Raw genomic sequence first — 26,446 nt, 5'->3', positions numbered from 1 at the left:
TGGAAGGGGGGTGCGGTATAACCTACCCCCCCGCTGCCACTGGATGGGGGGGGGGGCGGTGTAACCTATCCACCGCTGCCCACTGGATGGGGGGCGGTGTGCAGGAGAAACATCAATTGTGACACTAGCTCTCCACATGTCAGTTGCTTAATTTAGAAACTGAACTTGTGGTCGATCTCGAACCCATTGTTGGTGTGACGACTTATACTGAATTTTGTAACTAACTCATCGATTGTAACTTGTTTAGCTAAATGAATTGTGGGGTTCAATCCCTGAACCCATTATGTGCCTCTGTAACCCACTACCGCCCACAGCATGGATATGGGGTGCATAATAAATGAACTAAACTTAACCTTTCAAATGTAGCAAGTGCATGAACAGGGATGGTTTATGTACTCTTGATTGAATGTACCATAGCGCAATAACGCCCAAATTTGACGTTAAATGTGGGTGGGAGGAGGAAAGAGTGGGCGGGGCCGCCCACGACGGAGGGCGGGAGGGAGGCAAGGAACAGTTGCCAGATATGACTTATCATCGCCCTCACTGCCTCACGACCATTTAACGTCAGATTCGTTTGTTGACGTTCAAATGTAGCCAATATATAACTCTGACGATTTATCTAAAAAACTAACCCTTGGCTGAATGTACCTTAGCTTAAAAACGCCCAAATTTCCCGTGAGATAAGGTGGGAGAGGCTTGCTGCAATGGTGGTATTTGGCAACACAACCACCAACCATTGCTCGTCAACTTGCAAGCTTGCTAGTTGCTTAATTAGCCTCGCAATCCTTCATTTACCTCTCTAAACATCACCAACCTATATTTATTGACTTGATTTGGGCAATGAATGCACCCTGCAACGGATATTAAATAATAAACTTGACATATGGAGTAGTATTTTATACATTAACGCGATGTCATCAGTCGTCTTGAATAATTAAGATCTTGTAGTAAATAATACATTCTCATCATTTAATTCTAATTAGTCATTTTGGGGAGAATAACGTTATATATGTTGTTCTCTGTTCTGTTCTCTGTTTTGTTTTCTGTTCGGTTCTATGTTTCATGTTCTGTTCGGTTACGTTCTCTGCTTTCTGCTAAGTTCTCTGTTCTGTTGTCCTTTCTATTCCCTGTCCTGTTCTCTGTTCGGTTCCTTGTTCTGTTCTCCCTGTTCTCTGTTCTGCTCCGTTCTCTGTTCCCTGCTCAGTTCTATGTTTTCTGTTCTGTTTTCTTTTCTGGTCTCTTCTATTCTGTTTTCTGTTCTGTTCTATTTTCTGTTGTGTTCTGTTCTTTGTTCAGTTCAATGTTCTGTTCTGTTCTCTCTTCTATTCTTGGTTCTCTATTCTAGGTTCACTGTTGTGTTCTAGGTTCTCTGTTGTGTTCTAGGTTCTCTGTTGTGTTCTAGGTTCTCTGTTGTGTTACGTTAGGAGAGGAGAATAACATGATATAATGAGGACTGAAGCACGAGTTGGCGTTATTGCGTAAGACACTCGACATAGTTGCCAAATGTTGCTAGTTTTCAATTACTATGGCTGCAACCCATCCTCCGAATTGACAGTAAGGTTTAATACTAAGTGTAATAAGTACATTTCCTTACTGTCATACAATTTTTTTATACTTTTACATGCAAAATATGCTAGGAAATAACAGAAGTACAGACGAAGGCAAAACAAAAGGAGAAAGTTAGATGCCCGAAGGGCAACAGAAAAAAACGCAGAACACAGAACATAAAACAGAAATATTTGGTGAAACATATGCGCTCGGTGATTGTACACTGGTCAACAATACACTGTAATAGTGACGCGTCAACGAATAAGCTGCACTGTCACTTAACATAAATAGTGAAAGTAGGATAATTTTAGCCCTGTAGCACAGATGTGCTAAACATTTTAAAAACTGCAGGGGGGTTTGGGCAAAATATGACCCATCGCCGTTTTCAGTAATTAGCATATTTTCGGTATAAAAAGTCGTAATTTGAAACTGAAAATAGGTGCAGAGAGTCAGAATTCGGATAAAAAATCACTCTCAGGAGTCAAATTTCCGACATTTCAGACATTTTGAAAACTGCAGGGGAGTTTGGGCAAAATATGACCCATCGCCGTTTTCAGTAATTGGCATATTTTCGGTATAAAAAGTCGTAATTTGAAACTGAAAATAGGTGCAGAGAGTCAGAATTCGGAAAAAAAAAAAACACGCTCAGGAGTCAAATTTCCGACATTTCAGACATTTCGAAAACTGCAGGGGGGTTTGGGAAAAATATGACCCATCGCCGTTTACAGTAATTGGCATATTTTCGGTATGAAACGTCGTAATTTGAAACTGAAAATAGGTGAAGAGAGTCAGAATTTGGATAAAAAATCACGCTCAGGAGTCAAATTTCCGCAGTGGGTGCTTGTTCAGACCAGTGGGTGCTTGTTCAAACCAGTGGGTGCTTGTTCAGACCAGTGGGTGCTTGTTCAGACCAGTGGGTGCTTGTTCAGACCAGTGGGTGCTTGTTCAGACCTGTGGGTGCTTGTTCAGACCTGTGGGTGCTTGTTTAAACATATGTAAACAAGCACCCACAGGTCTGAACAAGCACCCACTGATCTGAACAAGCACCCTGATCTAAACAAGCACCCACAGGTCTAAACAAGCACCCACAGGTCTAAACAAGCACCCACAGGTCTAAACAAGCACCCACAGGTCTGAACAAGCACCCACAGGTCTGAACAAGCACCCACTGGTCTGGACAAGCACCCACTGGTCTGGTCAAGCACCCACTGGTCTGGACAAGCACCCACTGGTCTGGACAAGCACCCACTGGTCTGGACAAGCACCCACTGGTCTGGACAAGCACCCACTGGTCTGGACAAGCACCCACTGGTCTGGACAAGCACCCACTGGTCTGGACAAGCACCCACAGGTCTGAACAAGCACCCACAGGTCTGAACAAGCACCCACAGGTCTGAACAAGCACCCACAGGTCTGAACAAGCACCCACAGGTCTAAACAAGCACCCACAGGTCTAAACAAGCACCCACAGGTCTAAACAAGCACCCACAGGTCTAAACAAGCACCCACAGGTCTAAACAAGCACCCACAGGTCTAAACAAGCACCCACAGGTCTAAACAAGCACCCACAGGTCTAAACAAGCACCCACAGGTCTAAACAAGCACCCACAGGTCTAAACAAGCACCCACAGGTCTGAACAAGCACCCACAGGTCTAACCAAGCACCCACAGGTCTGAACACGCACCCACAGGTCTGAACACGCACCCACAGGTCTGAACAAGCACCTACAGGTCTGAACAAGCACCCACAGGTCTGAACAAGCACCCACAGGTCTAAACAAGCACCCACAGGTCTAAACAAGCACCCACAGGTCTAAACAAGCACCCACAGGTCTAAACAAGCACCCACAGGTCTAAACAAGCACCCATAGGTCTAAACAAGCACCCACAGGTCTAAACAAGCACCCACTTGTCTGAACAAGCACCCACTGGTCAAAACAAGCACCCACTGGTATAAACAAGCACCCACTGGTATAAACAAGCACCCACTGGTCTGGACAAGCACCCACTGGTCTGGTCAAGCACCCACTGGTCTGGACAAGCACCCACTGGTCTGAACAAGCACCCACTGGTCTGGTCAAGCACCCACTGGTCTGGACAAGCACCCACTGGTCTGGTCAAGCACCCACTGGTCTGGACAAGCACCCACTGGTCTGAACAAGCACCCACTGGTCTGGTCAAGCACCCACTGGTCTGGACAAGCACCCACTGGTCTGGACAAGCACCCACTGGTCTGGACAAGCACCCACTGGTCTGGTCAAGCACCCACTGGTCTGGACAAGCACCCACTGGTCTGGACAAGCACCCACTGGTCTGGACAAGCACCCACTGGTCTGGACAAGCACCCACTGGTCTGGACAAGCACCCACTGGTCTGGTCAAGCACCCACTGGTCTGGACAAGCACCCACTGGTCTGGTCAAGCACCCACTGGTCTGGACAAGCACCCACTGGTCTAAACAAGCACCCACTGGTCTGGACAAGCACCCACTGGTCTGGACAAGCACCCACTGGTCTAAACAAGCACCCACTGGTCTAAACAAGCACCCACTGGTCTAAACAAGCACCCACTGGTCTAAACAAGCACCCACAGGTCTAAACAAGCACCCATAGGTCTAAACAAGCACCCACAGGTCTAAACAAGCACCCACTTGTCTGAACAAGCACCCACTGGTCAAAACAAGCACCCACTGGTATAAACAAGCACCCACTGGTATAAACAAGCACCCACAGGTCTAAACAAGCACCCACACGTCTAAACAAGCACCCACACGTCTAAACAAGCACCCACTGGTCTGAACAAGCACCCACTGGTCTGGTCAAGCACCCACTGGTCTGAACAAGCACCCACTGGTCTGAACAAGCACCCACAGGTCTGAACAAGCACCCACAGGTCTGAACAAACACCTACAGGTCTGAACAAGCACCCACAGATCTGAACAAGCACCCACAGGTCTGAACAAGCACCTACAGGTCTGAACAAGCACCCACTTTTCTAAACAAGCACCCACAGGTCTGAACAAGCACCATTCCAATCCTTTCCGGATTGGAATGGGCGGGTTGGACACTCGCTATCACACACCTGTATTGACCATTAATTAAGCATTTCGTTAGTCGTTCGTTAACTCTCCAAATGTTTATCAATTACATGCTACCAGCATAATACTCAAAATGTACTCAAAAGAGTTTAGATGATAATTAAATCATGGCCAGAAACAAGGAAGATTATTAATTATTACAATAAGCTGAACATTCTCATATGACAGAAAATAACATTCATTTGGGGAAATGATAGAGGCAATGATACCTTCAGATCACAACTTAAATGAGTTTATTTAACAAGTAAATTAAACCAAGGTACATCCTATCAGCTAGAATCTCAGTCACTGGCAATAATTAACTAAATAAATAATTAACAGTTATGAACTGAATAATGGGTCAATAGGCACTTCACCAGAGCAGATACACGAAGCACTGGTAAAGAGCTTCACCAGACATTCTTGAGAATATCCCAACTTTCTCTCTGCTCTGTTAATGGGGGAAATTACGACTGACAGCTTTGGTACACCACCCACGTACAGTGTGGGTCAGGAACCACCCACGTACAGTGTGGGTCGTGAACCACCCATGTACAGTGTGGGTCGTGAACCACCCACGTACAGTGTGGGTCGTGAACCACCCACGTACAGTGTGGGTCGTGAACCACCCACGTACAGTGTGGGTCGTGAACCACCCACGTACAGTGTGGGTCGTGAACCACCCATGTACAGTGTGGGTCGTGAACCACCCATGTACAGTGTGGGTCGTGAACCACCCATGTACAGTGTGGGTCGTGAACCACCCATGTACCGTGTGGCTCATAACCTTGGACATCACAGCAATTCTGGGTAACATTACCATTTTCTAATTGAATATACCTAAGAGAATGAGCCTTGTGAGAGGGAGGAGGGCTACAGAACCAAGATTCTCTTCAAATATATAATAGGGACTAGAATTAAGAAGTAAAATCTCGAGGATAGAAGAAAAACACTCATGATCGCCAGAACAACACACACTCACGCTCGCCAGATCAGCAAACACTCACGATCGCCAAATCAGCTAACTTTCCAGATGGCCAGAATAACACTCTGACGAACTCTTTGGACAGCTAGCTCTCACCAACGACGGAGTAACTCACTATACAAGTTATAACTTGGCCTCTTTCAAGATGAATAAACACAAAAATGTCAAATATACTGCATGTAAGCAATGTTGGTGGGTTGAGCTTTACTTAAAGTTAGGCGGCCTGAGATTTCTAGTCGATATAAAGGTATTTAGTCGAAGTCGAGTTTCTTAAAGGATCCGTCAACCTCTCCGAAGATGTTGGACGTCGTCTTTGGCTTGCCTGGACGTCTGGCCTCATCAGCGCAGTGTTTCTCGTCCTCGAGGAACCAAGCACGGTGATCGTCCATCTTCTGCAGCCAGTATGCTAGCAGGGAGTGAGGGAGGTATGGGCGGCATTAGTACAACTTCTGCTGGGGTGGAACTGAGTAGAGAACAGTTATACGGTCTGCTCTCAGAAGGGAAGGGACCACATTAGCATGTATAATAACAAACAATAATTAAGGCAGCGACAAAGAGAGACAACAATAAATGATAAGAACATAAGAACAAAGGCAACTGCAGAAGGCCTATTGGCCCATACGAGGCAGCTCCTATTTATAACCACCCAATCCCACTCATATACTTGTCCAACCCGCGCTTGAAACAATTGAGGGACCCCACCTCCAGCACGCTACGCGGTAATTGGTTCCACAAATCAACAACCCTGTTACTGAACCAGTGTTTACCCAAGTCTTTCCTAAATCTAAACTTATCCAATTTATACCCATTGTTTCGTATTCTGTCTTGTGTTGATACTTTTAATACCCTATTAATATCCCCTTTGTTATGTCCATTCACCCACTTGTAAACCTCTATCATGTCACCCCTAACTCTTCGCCTTTCCAGTGAATGCAACTTAAGCTTTGTTAATCTTTCTTCATATGAAAGATTTCTAATTTGGGGAATTAACTTAGTCATCCTACGCTGGACACGTTCAAGTGAATTTATATCCATTCTATAATATGGCGACCAAAACTGAACTGCATAATCTAAATGGGGCCTAACTAGAGCGAGATATAGCTTGAGAACCACACCAGGTGTCTTGTTACTAACGCTGCGATTAATAAATCCAAGTGTCCGATTTGCCTTATTACGAACATTTATGCATTGATCCTTTTGTTTTAAATTCTTACTAATCATAACTCCCAGATCCCTTTCGCAATTCGACTTCGCAATCTCAACACCATCTAGCTCGTATCTTGTAACCCTATCATCATTACCTAACCTCAGAACTTTACATTTATCAGCATTAAACTGCATCTGCCAATCCTTCGACCATTTCAAAACCCTATCTAGATCAACTTGAAGTTATATTGAAGTTATATTATATTATATTTTCCATTAAAAACTGAGACAGGTCAAATAACAGATAGTGATGAAGAGATGAGTAGTATTTTTAATAAATATTTTGTATCTGTATTTACTAAAGAGGAACTTAACAATATGCCTTCAGCCGAACAAGTCTATGTGGGTGGGGACGAGGACAGGTTGACGAGTTTAGCAGTTACCAGGGAGGATGTTCTTAAACAAATAGTAAAACTCAAACCAAACAAATCCCCAGGGCCGGATGAAGTGTTTGCCAGGGTGCTTAAAGAATGCAAAGAGGAGCTTTGTGACCCACTGTCAACCATATTTAATAAATCAATAGAGTCAGGCAGAGTGCCAGAGTTTTGGAAAGTTGCTAATGTGATACCAGTTTTTAAGAAAGGAGATAGATCACTTGCGTCTAACTATCGACCAATTAGCCTAACGTCTATTGTGGGAAAGTTACTCGAATCTATAATAGCAAATAAAATTCGTCTTCATCTTGAAAAACATAAATTAATAATTGAGTCGCAACATGGTTTTATAAATGGCCGTTCATGTTTAACAAATTTGTTATCTTTTTATTCTAGCATTGTTGAGGCAGTTGATAGTGGTAAGGATTGCGATGTTGTATACCTTGACTTTAGCAAAGCTTTTGATACAGTGCCACATGAAAGACTGATTAAAAAGATAGAGTCTCATGGTATTGGGGGTGCTATATTAAGCTGGATTAGGGCATGGCTATACCAAAGGAAACAGAGTTAGTATAAATGGAATCAAGTCAGAGTGGGAAAATGTTGTAAGTGGAGTGCCTCAAGGCTCTGTCCTGGGACCTCTGTTGTTTATAATATATATAAATGATATATATATATATATAACAACCAATTGCCGCGTAACATTGTGGAGGTGGGGTCCCTCGATTGTTTCAAGCACGGGTTGGACAAGTATATGAGTGGGATTGGGTGGTTATAGAATAGGAGCTGCCTCGTATGGGCCAATAGGCCTTCTGCAGTTACCTTTGTTCTTATGTTCTTATGTTCTTATGATTTAGATTCAGGTTTGAGTAGCAACATTTGCAAATTTGCCGATGATACGAAAATCGGTAGGGAAATTAATTCGGAGGAAGACTCACTATCACTTCAAGTTGATCTAGATAGGGTTTTGAAATGGTCAAAGGATTGGCAGATGCAGTTTAATGCTGATAAATGTAAAGTTCTGAGGTTAGGTAATGATGATAGAGTTACAAGATACGAGCTAGATGGTGTTGTGATTGCGAAGTCGGATTGCGAAAGGGATCTGGGAGTTATGATTAGTAAGAATTTAAAACAAAAGGATCAATGCATAAATGTTCGTAATAAGGCAAATCGGACACTTGGATTTATTAATCGCAGCGTTAGTAACAAGACACCTGGTGTGGTTCTCAAGCTATATCTTGCTCTAGTTAGGCCCCATTTAGATTATGCAGTTCAGTTTTGGTCGCCATATTATAGAATGGATATAAATTCACTTGAACGTGTCCAGCGTAGGATGACTAAGTTAATTCCCCAAATTAGAAATCTTTCATATGAAGAAAGATTAACAAAGCTTAAGTTGCATTCACTGGAAAGGCGAAGAGTTAGGGGTGACATGATAGAGGTTTACAAGTGGATGAATGGACATAACCGGGGGGATATTAATAGGGTATTAAAAGTATCAACACAGGACAGAACACGAAACAATGGGTATAAATTGGATAAGTTTAGATTTAGGAAAGACTTGGGTAAATACTGGTTCAGTAACAGGGTTGTTGATTTGTGGAACCAATTGCCGCGTAACATTGTGGAGGTGGGGTCCCTCGATTGTTTCAAGCACGGGTTGGACAAGTATATGAGTGGGATTGGGTGGTTATAGAATAGGAGCTGCCTCGTATGGGCCAATAGGCCTTCTGCAGTTAAGAACATAAGAACATAAGAACAAAGGTAACTGCAGAAGGCCTATTGGCCCATACGAGGCAGCTCCTATTCTATAACCACCCAATCCCACTCATATACTTGTCCAACCCGTGCTTGAAACAATCGAGGGACCCCACCTCCACAATGTTACGCGGCAATTGGTTCCACAAATCAACAACCCTGTTACTGAACCAGTATTTACCCAAGTCTTTCCTAAATCTAAACTTATCCAATTTATATCCATTGTTTCGTGTTCTGTCCTGTGTTGATACTTTTAATACCCTATTAATATCCCCCCGGTTATGTCCATTCATCCACTTGTAAACCTCTATCATGTCACCCCTAACTCTTCGCCTTTCCAGTGAATGCAACTTAAGCTTTGTTAATCTTTCTTCATATGAAAGATTTCTAATTTGGGGAATTAACTTAGTCATCCTACGCTGGACACGTTCAAGTGAATTTATATCCATTCTATAATATGGCGACCAAAACTGAACTGCATAATCTAAATGGGGCCTAACTAGAGCAAGATATAGCTTGAGAACCACACCAGGTGTCTTGTTACTAACGCTGCGATTAATAAATCCAAGTGTCCGATTTGCCTTATTACGAACATTTATGCATTGATCTTTTTGTTTTAAATTCTTACTAATCATAACTCCCAGATCCCTTTCGCAATCCGACTTCGCAATCACAACACCATCTAGCTCGTATCTTGTAACTCTATCATCATTACCTAACCTCAGAACTTTACATTTATCAGCATTAAACTGCATCTGCCAATCCTTTGACCATTTCAAAACCCTATCTAGATCAACTTGAAGTGATAGTGAGTCCTCCTCCGAATTAATTTCCCTACCGATTTTCGTATCATCGGCAAATTTGCAAATGTTGCTACTCAAACCTGAATCTAATCATTTATATATATTATAAACAACAGAGGTCCCAGGACAGAGCCCTGAGGCACCCCACTTACAACATTTTCCCACTCTGACTTGACTCCATTTATACTAACTCTGTTTCCTTTGGTATAGCCATGCCCTAATCCAGCTTAATATAGCACCCCCAATACCATGAGACTATCTTTTTAATCAGTCTTTCATGTGGCACTGTATCAAAAGCTTTGCTAAAGTCAAGGTATACAACATCGCAATCCTTACCATTCTGTCTAAATTTGGTGGCCTATATATAACTCCTATTATAATATTTGCTTTTTCGTATAATTCTATCCAAATAGTTTGTGTGTGTGGCTCAGTTTTGATTCCCTCTTTGAGACTACATTTCAAATTGTCCCTAACATATATGGCTACTCCCCCTCCTCGTCTAATATATCTATCTGTGTGAAATAGTTTAAATCCATTTATTTGATATTCAGCTAATAGTTCTCTATTTTCTACATTCATCCACGTTCCGGTAAGTGCAATAATATCTATTTTTTCTGTGCAGACAAGAGCATTTAATTCGTTAATTTTATTTCTTAGACTTCTACTGTTAGTGTAATATACCCTAAGTGAATTGTTATTTTGAGGCCCTTCTCTTTCCCTGATCATTTTGCCGATTCCTTTCACCCACAAACACATACTTTTATTACCTCCTTCCTCCAAATCAATTCCCATACCTCTATCTACTAACAGTTTAAACCCAAACAAACGCCTCTAACCACTTCTTCCAACGAGTTCGCAACAGCAACAACCCCAGCTCTCGATAGATGCACCCCATCACGAGCATACATTTCATTTCTTCCATAGAAGTGTTCCCAGTTGTCTATGAAAGATATTGCATTTGATTTGCAATATCTTTCCAGCCGGCAATTGACACAAATATAAAACCATGTTGCGACACAATTATTAATTTATGTTTTTCAAGATGAAGACGAATTTTATTTGCAATTATCGATCCAAGTAACTTTCCCACAGATACACCATCTAGCTCGTATCTTGTAACTTTATCATCATTACCTAGCCTCAGAACTTTACATTTATCTGCATTAAACTGCATCTGCCAAGCAAATAGCTTGGCAAAAGGGATAGCAAACCCTTAACCTGTTCCTCCTATCTCTGGCACAAGACGTCCTGTCTAAATACCTCACCTGGGAATCTCCCACAACCAAAATTCGCTTAGGTGCCTCCTTAACTTTTTAAGCACTTTGAGAAGCCTGTGCTTCGTTGATTTCCTTTTCGAGTGAACTGTAGGCTCACCACAGCACTCGTCTTCCATCACGGCAAATGAATTTGAAGTCCTTAGGGCGTCTGTAGGCGGCCTTGTCAAGGTCTTCTTAAGACCCCTGTCCTTAACGACTTTCCACGACGAGGTCTTATTAATATTGGTCTCCTTTGTTTCTTCTCGATGCTACAGCTGTCGTACCTCCTCCCGTAGGGAATCCATCTCTGCTCTCAGAGTTCCAACTAGATTCATCAATTCCTTCACTAATCCTTCCATTATTGCTTTAATAATGTTACTACAATCGGAGCTCCAGCTAACACAACCTTTCACTGACTGCACCTGACTGACTCGATTAAATATGGTAGATTAACTATGATTAAATATTATTAAATATGGTAGACAATGGCTCGCAAAGCTCCTCTTTGCATTCTTTAAGCACCCTGGCAAACACATCCGGCCCTGGGCATTTGTTTGGTTTGAGTTTTACTTTTTGTTTAATTACATCCTCCCTAGTAACTGCTAAACTAGTCAACCTGTCCTCGTCCCCACCCACATAGACTTGTTCGGCTGAAAGCATATTGTTATGTTCCTCTTTAGTAAATACAGAGACAAAATATTTATTAAAAATACTACTCATCTCTGTCATTATCCATTAGCTTACCTGTCTCAGTTTTTAATGGACCTATCCTTTCCCTATTCTTTGCTCGATATAACTGAAAAAATTTTAGGATTTGTCTTTGCTTGCCCCTGCTATGCGAACTTCATAATTTCTTTTTGCCCTCATCTCTCTTTTAACATTTCTAACCAGTTGTACGAATTCCTGTTCTAAACTGACTTAACCATTCTTAATTTTTTGGTACCACGCTCTCTTTTTACCAATAAGGTTCTTCAGATTTTGTTATCCCTCACCAAAGTTACAGCCCTGCTCCTGTGTCAGGTAAGTCCACTACGGGCTCACCATAGCCCGTGCTACTTGGAACTTTTTGTTCCCAGTAGCTGAATCTTAAACAACAACAACCTTTGTTATCCACTTAAGACAATGTTACTCACCAGCGATCTCGGCCACCGACCCGCCTGTCCCTCCGTACTCTGTGGGCAACATCGCCTGGGGTACGTACTTGTGTATGCCCGCCACCTTGTTCCCGTGCACATGTACCTGCAGGTATAAGGTTTACATGGAATTACACACCTTGGCTGATCCCTGCTTTGACGACCACACCACACGCCAGAAAATGAAGAAACGACGACGTTTCGGCCCGTCGACTATCGACTTCATAATGGTCCAGGACACACCGAAACGTCGTCGTCTCTTCATCTTCTGTTGGTTTGGTCATCATATTTTCAGCCACGTTATTGTGACTCATCGTCTGCATAACTACTGCAATGTAAACAAACTATGAATAATTATTTACATCTTGTTCAGGACAAAGACGGAGCCCGCAATCACTAGTTGGGGTCAATATAACACCTAATCCCCCCCTCCCCCCCCCCCACAAAATGTCATAAATATCAGTTTTACGAGCGTTTACTGTACCATTCGATGTACCACATCAAAAGTTGAAATATTTTGACACAGAATTAAAAAAATGTAATGTTCACCTTGTTTGCATTCACATTTTAACGTCAACATTCATGATACAGTTATGCCTGGCCGAACCTCAAAGCCACCAAACTTGTTTTATTTTTATTATTTTTTATTTTTTTATTATTTTTCTACCTCAAACGTGGCCACACATTTACAATGCTAACAAACATAAGAATATAAGAACAAAGGTAACTGCTAGTAGATAGTGGTTTGGGAATTGATCTGGAGGAAGGAAGTAATAAAAGTATGTGTTTGTGGGAGAAAAGAATTGGCAAAATGATCAGGGAAAGAGAAGGGCCTCAAAATAACAATTCACTTAGGGTATATTACACTAACACTAGAAGTCTAAGAAATAAAATAAGCATAAGAACATAAAAACATAAAAACAAAGGCAACTGCAGAAGGCCTATTGGCCCATACGAGGCAGCTCCTATCTATAACCACCAATCCCACTCGTATACATGTCCAACTCACGCTTGAAACAATCGAGGGATCCCACCACCACATTACGCGGTAATTGGTTCCACAAATCAACAACCCTGTTACCGAACCAGTATTTACCCAAGTCTTTCGTAAAAGAGTGAGGAGGGAAGCAGAGAGACAGTTTGAAAATGACATCGCGAGTAAAGCCAAGACCCAACCAAAGCTGCTCCACAGCCACATCAAGAGGAAAACAGCAGTGAAGGAACAAGTGATGAAGCTGCGAAAAGGGGAGAACAGAGAATGACAAGGTGTGAAGAACTCGACAAGAGATTCCAGGAGGTCTTCACAATAGAACAAGGAGAAGCCCCTGCACTAAATGAGGCGGCGGCAAACCAAGCAACCTTGGAGGAATTTGACCTCACCAGTGATGAGGTCAAAAGGTATCTGCTGGAGCTGGATGTGACAAAGGCTGTTGAGCCTGACAATCTCACCATGGATACTAAAGGAAGGTGCAGAAGCACCAAGTGTGCCACTCTCTATGGTGTATAACAGGTCACTGGAAACAGGAGACTTACCAGAAAGTTGGAAGACAGCTAACGTGGTCCCAATATACAAGAAGGGTGACAGGCAAGAGGCACTGAACTACAGGCCAGTTTCCTTAACTTGTATACCATGCAAGGTGATGGAGAAGATCGTGAGGAAAAGGCTCGTAGAGCACCTGGAGGGAAATAACTTTGTAACGCACCACCAACATGGGTTCAGGAATGGTAAATCGTGCCTCACAGGTTTAATAGAATTTTATGACCAGGCAACAAAAATTAGGCAGGAAAGAGAAGGGTGAGCCGACTGCATTTTACTGGACTGTCAAAAATCCTTTGACACAGTACCCCATAAAAGGCTGTTAAAAAAGTTGGAGTGTTGTTATATTATCATAGCAATATGGAAGTTGTAGTGAAGGACCTGGTGACTCTAGTGGGAGCCCTGAGGACAGAGTTGGACTCTCTGCGGGAGGAGGTGCGTCAGCTTAAAAAACAACGAGAAGTAACGAAGGAGGAGACCAGCAGTAAAGGGACCTCGTCTTGGAGAGTTGCGAAAGACAGGGGCCTTAAGAAGACTTTGATAAAGCCGCCTTCAAACGCCATAGCAACTTCAAATTCATTTGACGTTTTGGAGGACGAGTGCTGTGGAGAGACTGTGGATCGCGCAAAAGGGAAAGCAACGAAGAGAAAGGAAGCGCAGGCCCCTCAGAAAGTAAAGGAAGTACCTAAGCAAACATTAGTTGTGGGAGATTCCCAGATAAGGTATTTGGATAGAACGTTTTGTGCTAGAGATAGGGGGAACAGGTTAAGGGTTTGCTATCCCGGAGCTGGCATTGGTGATATTATAAACAACATGAATGATATTATGGCTGGTAATGGGAACAATCCCATTATTTGCATTAGCATGGGAGGAAATGATGTTGGTCGAGTCAGGAGTGAGGAACTGATTCAGAGGTATAAAACAGCCATAGAGTTAGTTAGGAGCAAGGGAGGAATCCCGATCATATGTGGCATTCTTCCAAGAAAGGGAGTGGGAAATGAATGGATATCGAGGGCACTTGGTGTCAATTGCCGGCTGGAAAGATATTGCAAATCAAATGCAATATCTTTCATAGACAACTGGGAACACTTCTATGGAAGAAATGAAATGTATGCTCGTGATGGGGTGCATCTATCGAGAGCTGGGGTTGTTGCTGTTGCGAACTCGCTAGAAGAAGTGGTTAGAGGGGTTTGTTTGGGTTTAAACTGTTAGTAGATAGAGGTATGGGAATTGATTTGGAGGAAGGAGGTAATAAAAGTATGTGTTTGTGGGAGAAAGGAATTGGCAAAACGATCAGGGAAAGAGAAGGTCCGCAAAATAACAATTCACTTAGGGTATATTACACTAACAGTAGAAGTCTAAGAAATAAAATTAACGAATTAAATGCTCTTGTCTGCACAGGAAAAATAGATATTATTGCACTTACCGAAACGTGGATGAATGTAGAAAATAGAGAACTATTAGCTGAATATCAAATATATGGATTTAAACTATTTCACACAGATAGATATATTAGACGAGGAGGTGGAGTAGCCATATATGTTAGGGACAATTTGAAATGTAGTCTCAAAGAGGGAATCAAAACAGAGCCACACACAGAAACTATTTGGATTGAATTAAACGAAAAAGCTAATAATATTATAATAGGAGTAATATATAGGCCACCAAATTTAGACAGAATGGAAGCAAAGCATCTATGGGATGAAATATCTAGAGCATCTAGATCTAACAGTATTTATGTCATGGGTGACTTTAATTTTAGCGGAATAAACTGGTTGAACAAAACAGGGAATAGTGAAGCAGAAGATTTTCTAGAATTAATTGACGATTGCTTTCTTACGCAACACATTAAGGAACCAACACGGGAAAATAATATTTTAGATTTAGTGTTAACTAACAGGGAAACGCAAATTAATGACATCGAAATAGGGAGTGAGCTAGGGAGCAGTGATCACAAAGAAATCAGATTTAGCATAGAATGGAATAGACCAGTAGGAGAAAATTCTGTTAAAGTGCCAGATTTTCGAAAAGCTGATTTTAATAGCCTAAGAATTTTTTTGGGTCAAATTGATTGGAAAGGCTTGGGTATGGGGTGTGGGCCGGTCTTGGAGCGAGACATGAACCCAGCGATAGGTGACTTAAATGGGGATTTCGATGTGGATTCAATATATAACTTATTTAAGAATATTCTAAACAAAGCACAGGAACGTAGTATACCATACAAATTGAATAGATCGTATACTAATGACCCAAAGTGGATAACAAAGAATTTGAAGAACCTTATAGGTAAAAAGAGAGCTTGGTACAAAAGGATTAAAAATGGGGAGGTCACTTTAGAACAGGAATTCGTACAACTGGTTAGAAATGTTAAAAAAGAGATAAGGAAAGCAAAAAGAAACTATGAAGTTCGCATAGCAGAGCAAGCAAAGACAAATCCTAAAGGGTTTTTTCAGTTATATCGTACTAAGACTAGGGAAAGGATAGGTCCATTAAAAACTGAGACAGGTCAAATAACAGATAGAGATGAAGAGATGAGTAGTATTTTTAATAAATATTTTGTATCTGTATTTACTAAAGAGGAACTTAACAATATGCCTTCAGCCGAACAAGTCTATGTGGGTGGGGACGAGGACAGGTTGACGAGTTTAGCAGTTACCAGGGAGGATGTTCTTAAACAAATAGTAAAACTCAAACCAAACAAATCCCCAGGGCCGGATGAAGTGTTTGCTAGGGTGCTTAAAGAATGCAAAGAGGAGCTTTGTGTCCCACTGTCAACCATATTTAATAAATCAATAGAGTCAGGCAGAGTGCCAGAGTTTTGGAAAGTTGCTAATGTGATACCAGTTTTTAAGAAAGGAGATAGATCACTTGCGTCTAACTATCGACCAATTAGCCTAACGTCTATTGTGGGAAAGTTACTCGAATCTATAATAGCAAATAAAATTCGTCTTCATCTTGAAAAACATAAATTAATAATTGAGTCGCAACATGGTTTTATAAATGGCCGTTCATGTTTAACAAATTTGTTATCTTTTTATTCTAGCATTGTTGAGGCAGTTGATAGTGGTAAGGATTGCGATGTTGTATACCTTGACTTTAGCAAAGCTTTTGATACAGTGCCACATGAAAGACTGATTAAAAAAATAGAGTCTCATGGTATTGGGGGTGCTATATTAAGCTGGATTAGGGCATGGCTATACCAAAGGAAACAGAGAGTTAGTATAAATGGAATCAAGTCAGAGTGGGAAAATGTTGTAAGTGGAGTGCCTCAAGGCTCTGTCCTGGGACCTCTGATGTTTATAATATATATAAATGATTTAGATTCAGGTTTGAGTAGCAACATTTGCAAATTTGCCGATGATACGAAAATCGGTAGGGAAATTAATTCGGAGGAGGACTCACTATCACTTCAAGTTGATCTAGATAGGGTTTTGAAATGGTCAAAGGATTGGCAGATGCAGTTTAATGCTGATAAATGTAAAGTTCTGAGGTTAGGTAATGATGATAGAGTTACAAGATACGAGCTAGATGGTGTTGTGATTGCGAAGTCGGATTGCGAAAGGGATCTGGGAGTTATGATTAGTAAGAATTTAAAACAAAAGGATCAATGCATAAATGTTCGTAATAAGGCAAATCGGACACTTGGATTTATTAATCGCAGCGTTAGTAACAAGACACCTGGTGTGGTTCTCAAGCTATATCTTGCTCTAGTTAGGCCCCATTTAGATTATGCAGTTCAGTTTTGGTCGCCATATTATAGAATGGATATAAATTCACTTGAACGTGTCCAGCGTAGGATGACTAAGTTAATTCCCCAAATTAGAAATCTTTCATATGAAGAAAGATTAACAAAGCTTAAGTTGCATTCACTGGAAAGGCGAAGAGTTAGGGGTGACATGATAGAGGTTTACAAGTGGATGAATGGACATAACCGGGGGGATATTAATAGGGTATTAAAAGTATCAACACAGGACAGAACACGAAACAATGGATATAAATTGGATAAGTTTAGATTTAGGAAAGACTTGGGTAAATACTGGTTCAGTAACAGGGTTGTTGATTTGTGGAACCAATTGCCGCGTAACATTGTGGAGGTGGGGTCCCTCGATTGTTTCAAGCACGGGTTGGACAAGTATATGAGTGGGATTGGGTGGTTATAGAATAGGAGCTGCCTCGTATGGGCCAATAGGCCTTCTGCAGTTACCTTTGTTCTTATGTTCTTATGTTCTTATGTTCTTAACAGGCAGGAGTAAAAGGGAAGGTGCTCTAGTGGATAAGGGAGTACTTAAGCAACAAGAAACAGCGAGTAACAGTGAGGGGGGAGACATCAGAGTGGCGAGATGTCACCAGCGGAGTCCCACAGGGCTCAGTACTTGGACCCATCCTGTTTCTAATATATGTAAACGATCTTCCGGAGGGTATAGACTAATTCCTCTCAATGTTTGCTGAAGATGCAAAAATTATGAGAAGAATCAAGACGGATGAAGATAGACAGAGACTACAGGATGACCTGGATAAACTGGAGGAATGGTCTAGAAAATGGCTGCTAAAGTTCAACTCAGGAAAGTGTAAGGTGATGAAATTAGGCAAAGGGAGAAGGAGGCTGAACACAAGGTATCATCTGGGAGGTGAAATCCTGCAGGAGTCAAATAGAGAGAAAGATTTGGGGGTTGATATCACACCGAACCTCTCCCCAGAGGCCCATATCAAAAGAATATCATCAGCGGCATATGCTAGACTGGCTAACATAAGAACTGCCTTTAGAAACTTGTGTAAGGAATCTTTCGGAACCCTGTATACCACTTATGTAAGATCAATCCTGGAGTATACAGCTCCAGCCTGGAGTCCATACCTAGTTAAACACAAGACAAAGTTAGAGAAGATTCAGCGGTATGCCACCAGGCTCGTCCCGGAACTGAGAGGAATGAGCTGCGAGGAAAGGCTAAAAGAGCTGAACCTCACATCCCTGGAAAACAGAAAAGTAAGGGGAGACATGATAACCACCTACAAAATTCTCAGGAGAATTGACAGGGTGGACAAAGACAAACTCTTCAGCACGGATGTGACACGAACAAGGGGACACAGGTGGAAACTTAGTACCCAGATGAGCCACAGAGACGTTAGAAGGATTTTTTTCAGTGTCAGAGTAGTTAATAAATGGAATGCACTAAGAAGTGATGTGGTGGAGGCTGACTCCATACACAGTTTCAAATGTAGATATGATAGAGCCCAGTAGGCTCAGGAATCTGTACACCAGTTGATTGACAGTTGAAAGGCGGGACCAAAGAGCCAAAGCTCAACCCCCGCAAGCACAATTAGGTGAGTACACACTGTGACGCCCAGAGAGCCTGGGTACACGTACTCACGCTGACCTACACCGAGCGGGAGAGCCCAGAGGGCCCAGTACTCACCCTGGTCTTCATCTTCTCCTTCATGAGCGGCCTGCAGAGGTTGAAGAGTGTGTCGAAGGCTTGCGGAGTGTTGATGTAGTGGACACCCTTGGGCCGCAGCGGGTATCCTTCCTGGAGGGACGGGGATTATTGTAAGCATCTGTGTGCCAGGTCTACTATACCCAGCACCTGTGGTAGTCACTACACCCAGCACCTGTGGCACCCAGCACCTGTGGTGGCCACTATACCCAGCACCTGTGGTGGCCACTATACCCAGCACCTGTGGTGGCCACTATACCCAGCACCTGTGGTGGCCACTACACCCAGCACCTGTGGTGGTCACTACACCCAGCACCTGTGGTGGTCACTACACCCAGCACCTGTGGTGGTCACTACACCCAGCACCTGTGGTAGTCACTACACCCAGCACCTGTGGTAGTCACTACACCCAGCACCTGTGGTAGTCACTACACCCAGCACCTGTGGTAGTCACTACACCCAGCACCTGTGGTAGTCACTACACCCAGCACCTGTGGTAGTCACTACACCCAGCACCTGTGGTAGTCACTACACCCAGCACCTGTGGTAGTCACTACACCCAGCACCTGTGGTAGTCACTACACCCAGCACCTGTGGTAGTCACTACACCCAGCACCTGTGGTAGTCACTACACCCAGCACCTGTGGTAGTCACTACACCCAGCACCTGTGGTAGTCACTACACCCAGCACCTGTGGTAGTCACTACACCCAGCACCTGTGGTAGTCACTACACCCAGCACCTGTGGTAGTCACTACACCCAGCACCTGTGGTAGTCACTACACCCAGCACCTGTGGTAGTCACTACACCCAGCACCTGTGGTAGTCACTACACCCAGCACCTGTGGTAGTCACTACACCCAGCACCTGTGGTAGTCACTACACCCAGCACCTGTGGTAGTCACTACACCCAGCACCTGTGGTAGTCACTACACCCAGCACCTGTGGTAGTCACTACACCCAGCACCTGTGGTGGCCACTATACCCAGCACCTTTCCTTAACCCACCACAGGTACTCTTATTTCACCCACCTAAACCTTCCTTACGACCCACCCACATATTCCTCGACCCCACCCAGACTCTCCTTACGACCTACCCAGACCTTCCTTGCGAACCACCCAGACCTTCCTTACGACCCACCCAGACCTTTCTTGCGACCTACCCAGACCTTTCTTGCGACCCACTCACCTGCCACGTCAGCATCACTTTCCTGACGAGCGGAAAGGGAAGCACAGCAAGATGCTTGAAAGTGAGACCGGTCATATCATTAGCTTGGACGATGCCAGTGACTGTCGTCTGCTCATCCTCGAGGAACAACACGTCGAAGAGCATCCCAGCAGCCTTGAATAGGTCTTCTGGCTTCACTTGATTGGGATCCCAAGCTCCGAGTCTGCCGAAGATGACCTTGCGTCCGTGGGGGTCGTAGCCAGGCAGCGGGAACATGAGTCTGTGAAGGAAGGTTAGTGAGGTTATCGAGAAGGTCTAGCAGGCATGGGTCATGTTTATATGGCCCGTATCTCGTTATTGTGGCCTGTGGGTCTTTTGACCTGCATCTGTAGCCTAGCCTCCCTCAAGTAAGTAAGTAATTATCAAAAGAAGGCACCAAACCGGGAAGGCTATGTAGCACCATCAAATGCGCAAAATAATCAGAGGGCGCTAAATATCACCAAGGATGCCAATACGAGAACAAAAACGCATAAGGCGAACGATATCAAAAGTATCCGAGTCACCAAGAATTCTATTGAGGGACAGGTGACCGCGAGGGGCGGTCGGAAAGCAAGACACACGCTCGTCCTGGAAGTCAGGACATTCAAGAAGGACATGCACGACCGTAAGAGGGACAATGCAACTTGGACAATAAGGAGCAGGGCGGCGCTCCATCAAGTGACCATGGGTTAAGCGAGTATGGCCAATACGCAACCTCGCCAGAGCTGTTTCCCACCGTCGGTTACGGTGGAAGGAGGACGGCCACGAGGAAACACAACATTTAAGAGTACGTAGTTTGTTACCAGTAACAGACAACCAAGAAGCCTGCCAACGGGTAAGGACGGAGGAATGGATAACCGGGTAAAAGTCGGAATACCTTTACGAGAGATGGGACAAGAGCAGACAGCTTCTTTGGCGGCAGCATCCGCACGCTCATTTAAAGACACACCAATATGGCTGGGAACCCAACAAAACTCAACCGACTTAAATTTACTGTGAACAAGAAACAGCCAATGCTGGATCTCGACAACTACTGGATGAACCGGATTAAAGGACCTGAGAGCCATGAGGGCACTACGAGAGTCAACAACAACTACAAAGGAAGACTGACAACGAGAAAGCAGGAGATGAAGAGCATAGAGAATAGCATAAAGCTCCGCTGTAAAGATGCTAGTCTCCGGAGGGAAGCGACACATATAAGTGCGATCAGGAAAAACAACAGAGTAGCCAACACCGTCCGCAGACTTAGACCCATCGGTGAAGACAGAAACGGAGCGGGAGTGAGAAGAAAAGTGTTCAAGGAAAAGGCGTTTTAGAACCGTAGGAGGGGTAAAAGCTTTAGTGATACGGGTCAAGGATGTACAAAACCGCGGAAGAGGGACTCTCCACGGGGGCAAAGAAGGAACAACACGAGGAGAAACATTAGAAATACGAACGGAAAGAGTCCTGTAGGCGAGATAACCGGACAGAAAGAGGGAGGTGGTGAAGAGGAACAGGAACCGCAGGAGGGGTAAAAGTTAAAGCACGACAGAGGCGAGAGGAAGGATGTTGTAAGGACCGCGCAAGATAGCGAAGACAGTAGCGATCACGGCGGTCTTGGAGAGACAGGAAGCCAGTGTCAACATACAAGCTAAGGACGGGAGTCGAACGAAAGGCACCAGAACTGAGGCGCAACCCAGTATGGTGCAAAGCATCAAGACGGCGAAGAGTAGAAGGAGAAGCAGACGAGTAAGCAGGGCAACCATAATCGAGCTTAGACAGGACGAGAGAGGAATGTAAAGCAAGGAGAGTGCGCCTATCTGCCCACCAAGAAGTATGGGACAAGACCCGAAGGAGGGTAAGGGCCTTAGAGCACTCAACACGGAGGTAAGAGATATGGGGAGACCAAGACAAACGAGTGTCAAGGAATAACCCCAAAAGCTTCGCGGAATCTTTGTACTCAAGGGGATGACCATAAAGTGACAAAGAGGGACGAAGAACGACCCGTTTCCGCGTAAAAGTCATGGCACAAGTCTTAGAAGTAGAGAACTTGAAGCCATGATCGGTGGCCCTAGCCTCCCTCAAGTTATCTCTCTACAACAGTACAAATCTATAAAAAATGTGTTTCTGGGAATATTGCAGTATTTGAATTCTGCTGTAAGGTGTTGATTCCACACGCTGCCACCTGCGTCAAAAACAGGGTTAAGGATCAGAATCTGAGAACTGGCTAACTTCGGGAAGTGCAAAACGCCCTAACTCCCATCCTTAAGTTTATTCATGCATATTCCATGAAATGAGTTGATAAGGAAACAAGAGTGTCTCTATGCTCTTGAGAATCCAAGCGACGAGAGTGTCAACAACGACCCTGACCTACCATCCTCGTTCCATCAATATTTTTATTGATTTATTTATATACAAGACTTCTTACATTCTTGTACAGCTACTATCGAGCATAGCGTTTCAGGCAGGTCCTTAATCCTAATTTTCCCCGGAATACGACCCGCCAAATCATTTAACAATCAGGTACCCATTCACTGCTGGGTAAACAGAGGCTACAGTTAAAAATTGGCGCCCAGTAAATGCTTCCCGGCCAGGACACGAACCCAGGCCAAAGCGCTTGTTAAGCTCCGGGCGAGTGTTTTACCACTGCGCCACGGGGACTGATATGCTCTTTTACCATTTCCGTACACATTGTCTATGGAAGTCATTAAGGCCTACATATTAACAATGGCAATGTCAATGGCATTCATCCAACCTATAACAGGTAAGATAAAACTTGATAAGAACATTCTTTGTTCTACTACAAAGCTTAATGGTGGGTTGCCAGGTATTTACAAACAAGAGGGAAGGGATATGTTAACCAAACCACACACTACAAAGTGAAGGAACGACGACGTTTCGGTCCCGACCATTCTCAAGTCGATTGTCAGAATCACAATTGACTTGAGAATGGTCCAGGACGGACCGAAACGTCGTTGTCCCTTCACTTTGTAGTGTGTGGTTTGGTCAACATATTTCAGCCACGTTATTGTGACTCCTCGTCTGCAAGAGGGAAGGGAAGGCGATGAGTCACAATAACGTGGCTAAAGTATGTTGACCAGACCACACACTAGAAGGTGAAGGGACGACGACGACGACGTTTCGGTCCGTCCTGGACCATTCTCAGGTGATTGTCAGAATCACAATCGACTTGAGAATGGTCCAGGACGGACCGAAACGTCGTCTGCCCTTCACCTTCTAGTGTGTGGTCTAGTCAACAGGGAAAGGAACTATCAGGAGAAAGCGGCAAGCCATTACGATTATATTGAAAGCAGTCGGTGTTGTTCGAAAGATATACATTTCATTCATTTTGCAAACGTTTACACTATTATTTTTTTATAATTTTAGTGGTAAATAAACACCCGATTCCACTGGTTGGTTATAAACCAAAATTTCAACATTCATGTTGAAATACACTCATGTTGATACACCCTGATTCCTGTCCCCCGACACAATGAATTATTATCATCATCATTATGTCTGGCAAGATGTCCAAGCTCTCGGGGTTTGGGAAGTCGGTCACGCGCTCTCTACCCGTTATTATGGCACGTCACCCGGCTCTACCCGTTATTATGGCATGTCACCCGGCTCTACCCGTTATTATGGCACGTCACCCGGCTCTACCCGTTATTATGGCACGTCACCCGGCTCTACCCGTTATTATGGCATGTCACCCGGCTCTACCCGTTATTATGGCACGTCACCCGGCTCTACCCGTTATTATGGCATGTCACCCGGCTCTGCTCTTTCATCAAGTCTGGCGACAGAGATGACTCTGTACGGTTCACCTTAAGGTCTGCTAACCAGTCTGCTCCAGGCTTACACCTGTGTATACGTAGATCTATTTATTTATCTATCTATATCTATCTATCTGGCTATCTGTCTTTCTATCTTTCTGTAAGAGAATGGTCATCTGTCTGAGTTCGAGGGTGGAGGCCACAATTGTACGGTTAATCTCAAGCAACTTTCCACGGTGAAGTGTAACTGTATGGCGAGTGTCATAAGGTGGTAGGCTTTGACCACCATGCCCCTCTTCAAGAAGGATCGACTCCTATTGCGACAACCAATGACTCTTGTGAAGCATGACATGTTGATTCAATGATTTTGCCCCCCCCCCCCCACTCTCTAGGAGAGAGAACAGGTGGGATAAAGGGAGAGAGAACGGCCTAAGACGACAAAAAAAAGAGACATTCTGAAAGAGAGCGGTTACATCAGGATGGAGATAAGGTATTTTATACCAACTGACTTCATGTTTGGGCATCATGACGTTAGATGGTGATATGATTTACGTGCGAACACAACTCATATCACCATCTGATGTCATATTGCGCACACACAGTATATAATGCACTTATTTCTATAGCAAAATTAGATATCTTCTGCATATTTTATTAGACAGACTAAAGAGTTTAGCATTACTTATAAATGACACAAGATGTGCTTCTTTGAGTGATATCTTCAGCATCACAAACAACTATGGCCAATCTAAGACACAACTCAAGACATTAATAACTGGAATTTCGCAAATTCTCAGCAACGTGTATCTGTCTAACAGAGCAGCAACCCATCCTACTAAAATGAAAGTAATTATAGTAACTATTTAGTCGAAAGTAGCAATATGTATTGACGGACCACCGGAAAGTATTATTGACAAACTAGAAACATTTTAACATCATAAAAATAAAACCTAGCCATAGCTAACTTAACCTAAACACTCCTACCAATCCTAGGCCTAATTCACGTTATCTGGGGCCTAGTATAGTACATATATGAGCTATACTAAACCTAGTAATATTTAAATTTGGTTTTTAGCTTTATTTTCTGTACTTTATAAAATTTATAATACAAAAATGGTTTACCAGGAGTCCGTTTATTAAATATCTAATAAATATCCAATAAATGTCCAGCGGAGTGCCCAGATATATATATTTAGTGCCCCAGATCTTGGGCACTAAATATATTTCAGTGAATATAAATACAAATTCAGAGTTATACACTAAATATAAGTTCAGAGTGCCCAAGATATATATAGTTATTCCTGAGGACCATATAGTTGTGATGAGTACTATCGTGTAGGGAAGAATGGCTTGTAAAGATACTTCCTTGAGCATTCAGAAACATTAACGTCTACATCTAATTTTGAAATATTAAATAAACATTATATTCACTCGAGCTTTCACAGTGAGGTATTTCTTCCTCACCCATCCAGACTTATATTTCTCACCCATCCAGACTTATATTTCTCACCCATCCAGACTATTCCTCACCCATCCAGACTATTCCTCACCCTTCCAGACTATTCCTCACCCTTCCAGACTATTCCTCACCCTTCCAGACTATTCCTCACCCTTCCAGACTATTCCTCACCCCATCTTGAGTATGGCTCGCAGTTTAGGGTTGTGTGGGTCCCGGGCCTGGAACATGTCTGGGAGGGCGCCCTTGCAGGTGTAGTACATCTCCAGCTTGGCCTTGGTCCTCTCCAGGGAGAACTTGCAGCCTCTCAGGTATCGAAGGATGGTCGTCCTGTCTGCGGGAGAGGTGGGTCAGTCGGGGCGCCAGGGGGGCAGCACATGCTACAACAGAGTACACCAACATCTTTACCTTTGGTTTACACCAGCATAATTGCTCGCTGGATCGCTTCCCGTGCAGGTCGGAGGCGCTTGGGTACTTTTCCATACACGTTCACGTGGGATTAAATATGTACCAGGGAAATAGGCAAGTGCTGTGGGTTGTATCCTGGAGAAGTGCAATGGTTGGCCTGGCTGGACCTTGACATGCCTATTAAGTTTGCTTTCCCTCAGTGAGAGACGGGAATTATACCAATTGGGTTTACTTGCCAGAAGTTCATTATGGGTAATTACCTGGTAGTTATCAAGCAACATTCTTGGCTCGGACATAATGATAGTTGTGGGGAGAGAGAGAGAGAGAGAGAGAGAGAGAGAGAGAGAGAGAGAGAGAGAGAGAGAGAGAGAGAGAGAGAGAGAGAGAGGGAGAGGAGAGAGAGAGAGGAGAGAGGAGAGAGAGAGAGAGGGAGAGGAGAGAGAGAGAGGAGAGAGAGAGAGAGAGAGAGAGAGAGGGAGAGGAGAGAGAGAGAGGAGAGAGGAGAGAGAGAGAGAGGA

The 26,446-nt window shown here is 43.5% G+C and overlaps 1 protein-coding gene across 1 annotated transcript; it reads right to left on the bottom strand.

Moving 5' to 3' along the window:
* Positions 1-4,860: 4,860 nt before the first annotated feature.
* LOC123751116 (alpha-tocopherol transfer protein-like) lies at positions 4,861-25,854 on the bottom strand (the record flags this gene model as incomplete). Its single annotated transcript, XM_069332942.1, is given in 5 exon segments — positions 4,861-6,014; positions 12,139-12,244; positions 19,087-19,197; positions 20,292-20,550; positions 25,695-25,854. Coding segments are annotated over 5 exon segments (791 nt in total), but the record flags the coding sequence as incomplete, so codon positions are not given.
* Positions 25,855-26,446: the final 592 nt, after the last annotated feature.

Source organism: Procambarus clarkii, chromosome 4, assembly GCF_040958095.1.
Source record: "Procambarus clarkii isolate CNS0578487 chromosome 4, FALCON_Pclarkii_2.0, whole genome shotgun sequence".
Classification (NCBI taxonomy): domain Eukaryota; kingdom Metazoa; phylum Arthropoda; class Malacostraca; order Decapoda; family Cambaridae; genus Procambarus; species Procambarus clarkii.
Note: the sequence above shows the minus strand (reverse complement) of the source record. Positions and strands in the feature narration are given on the sequence as shown.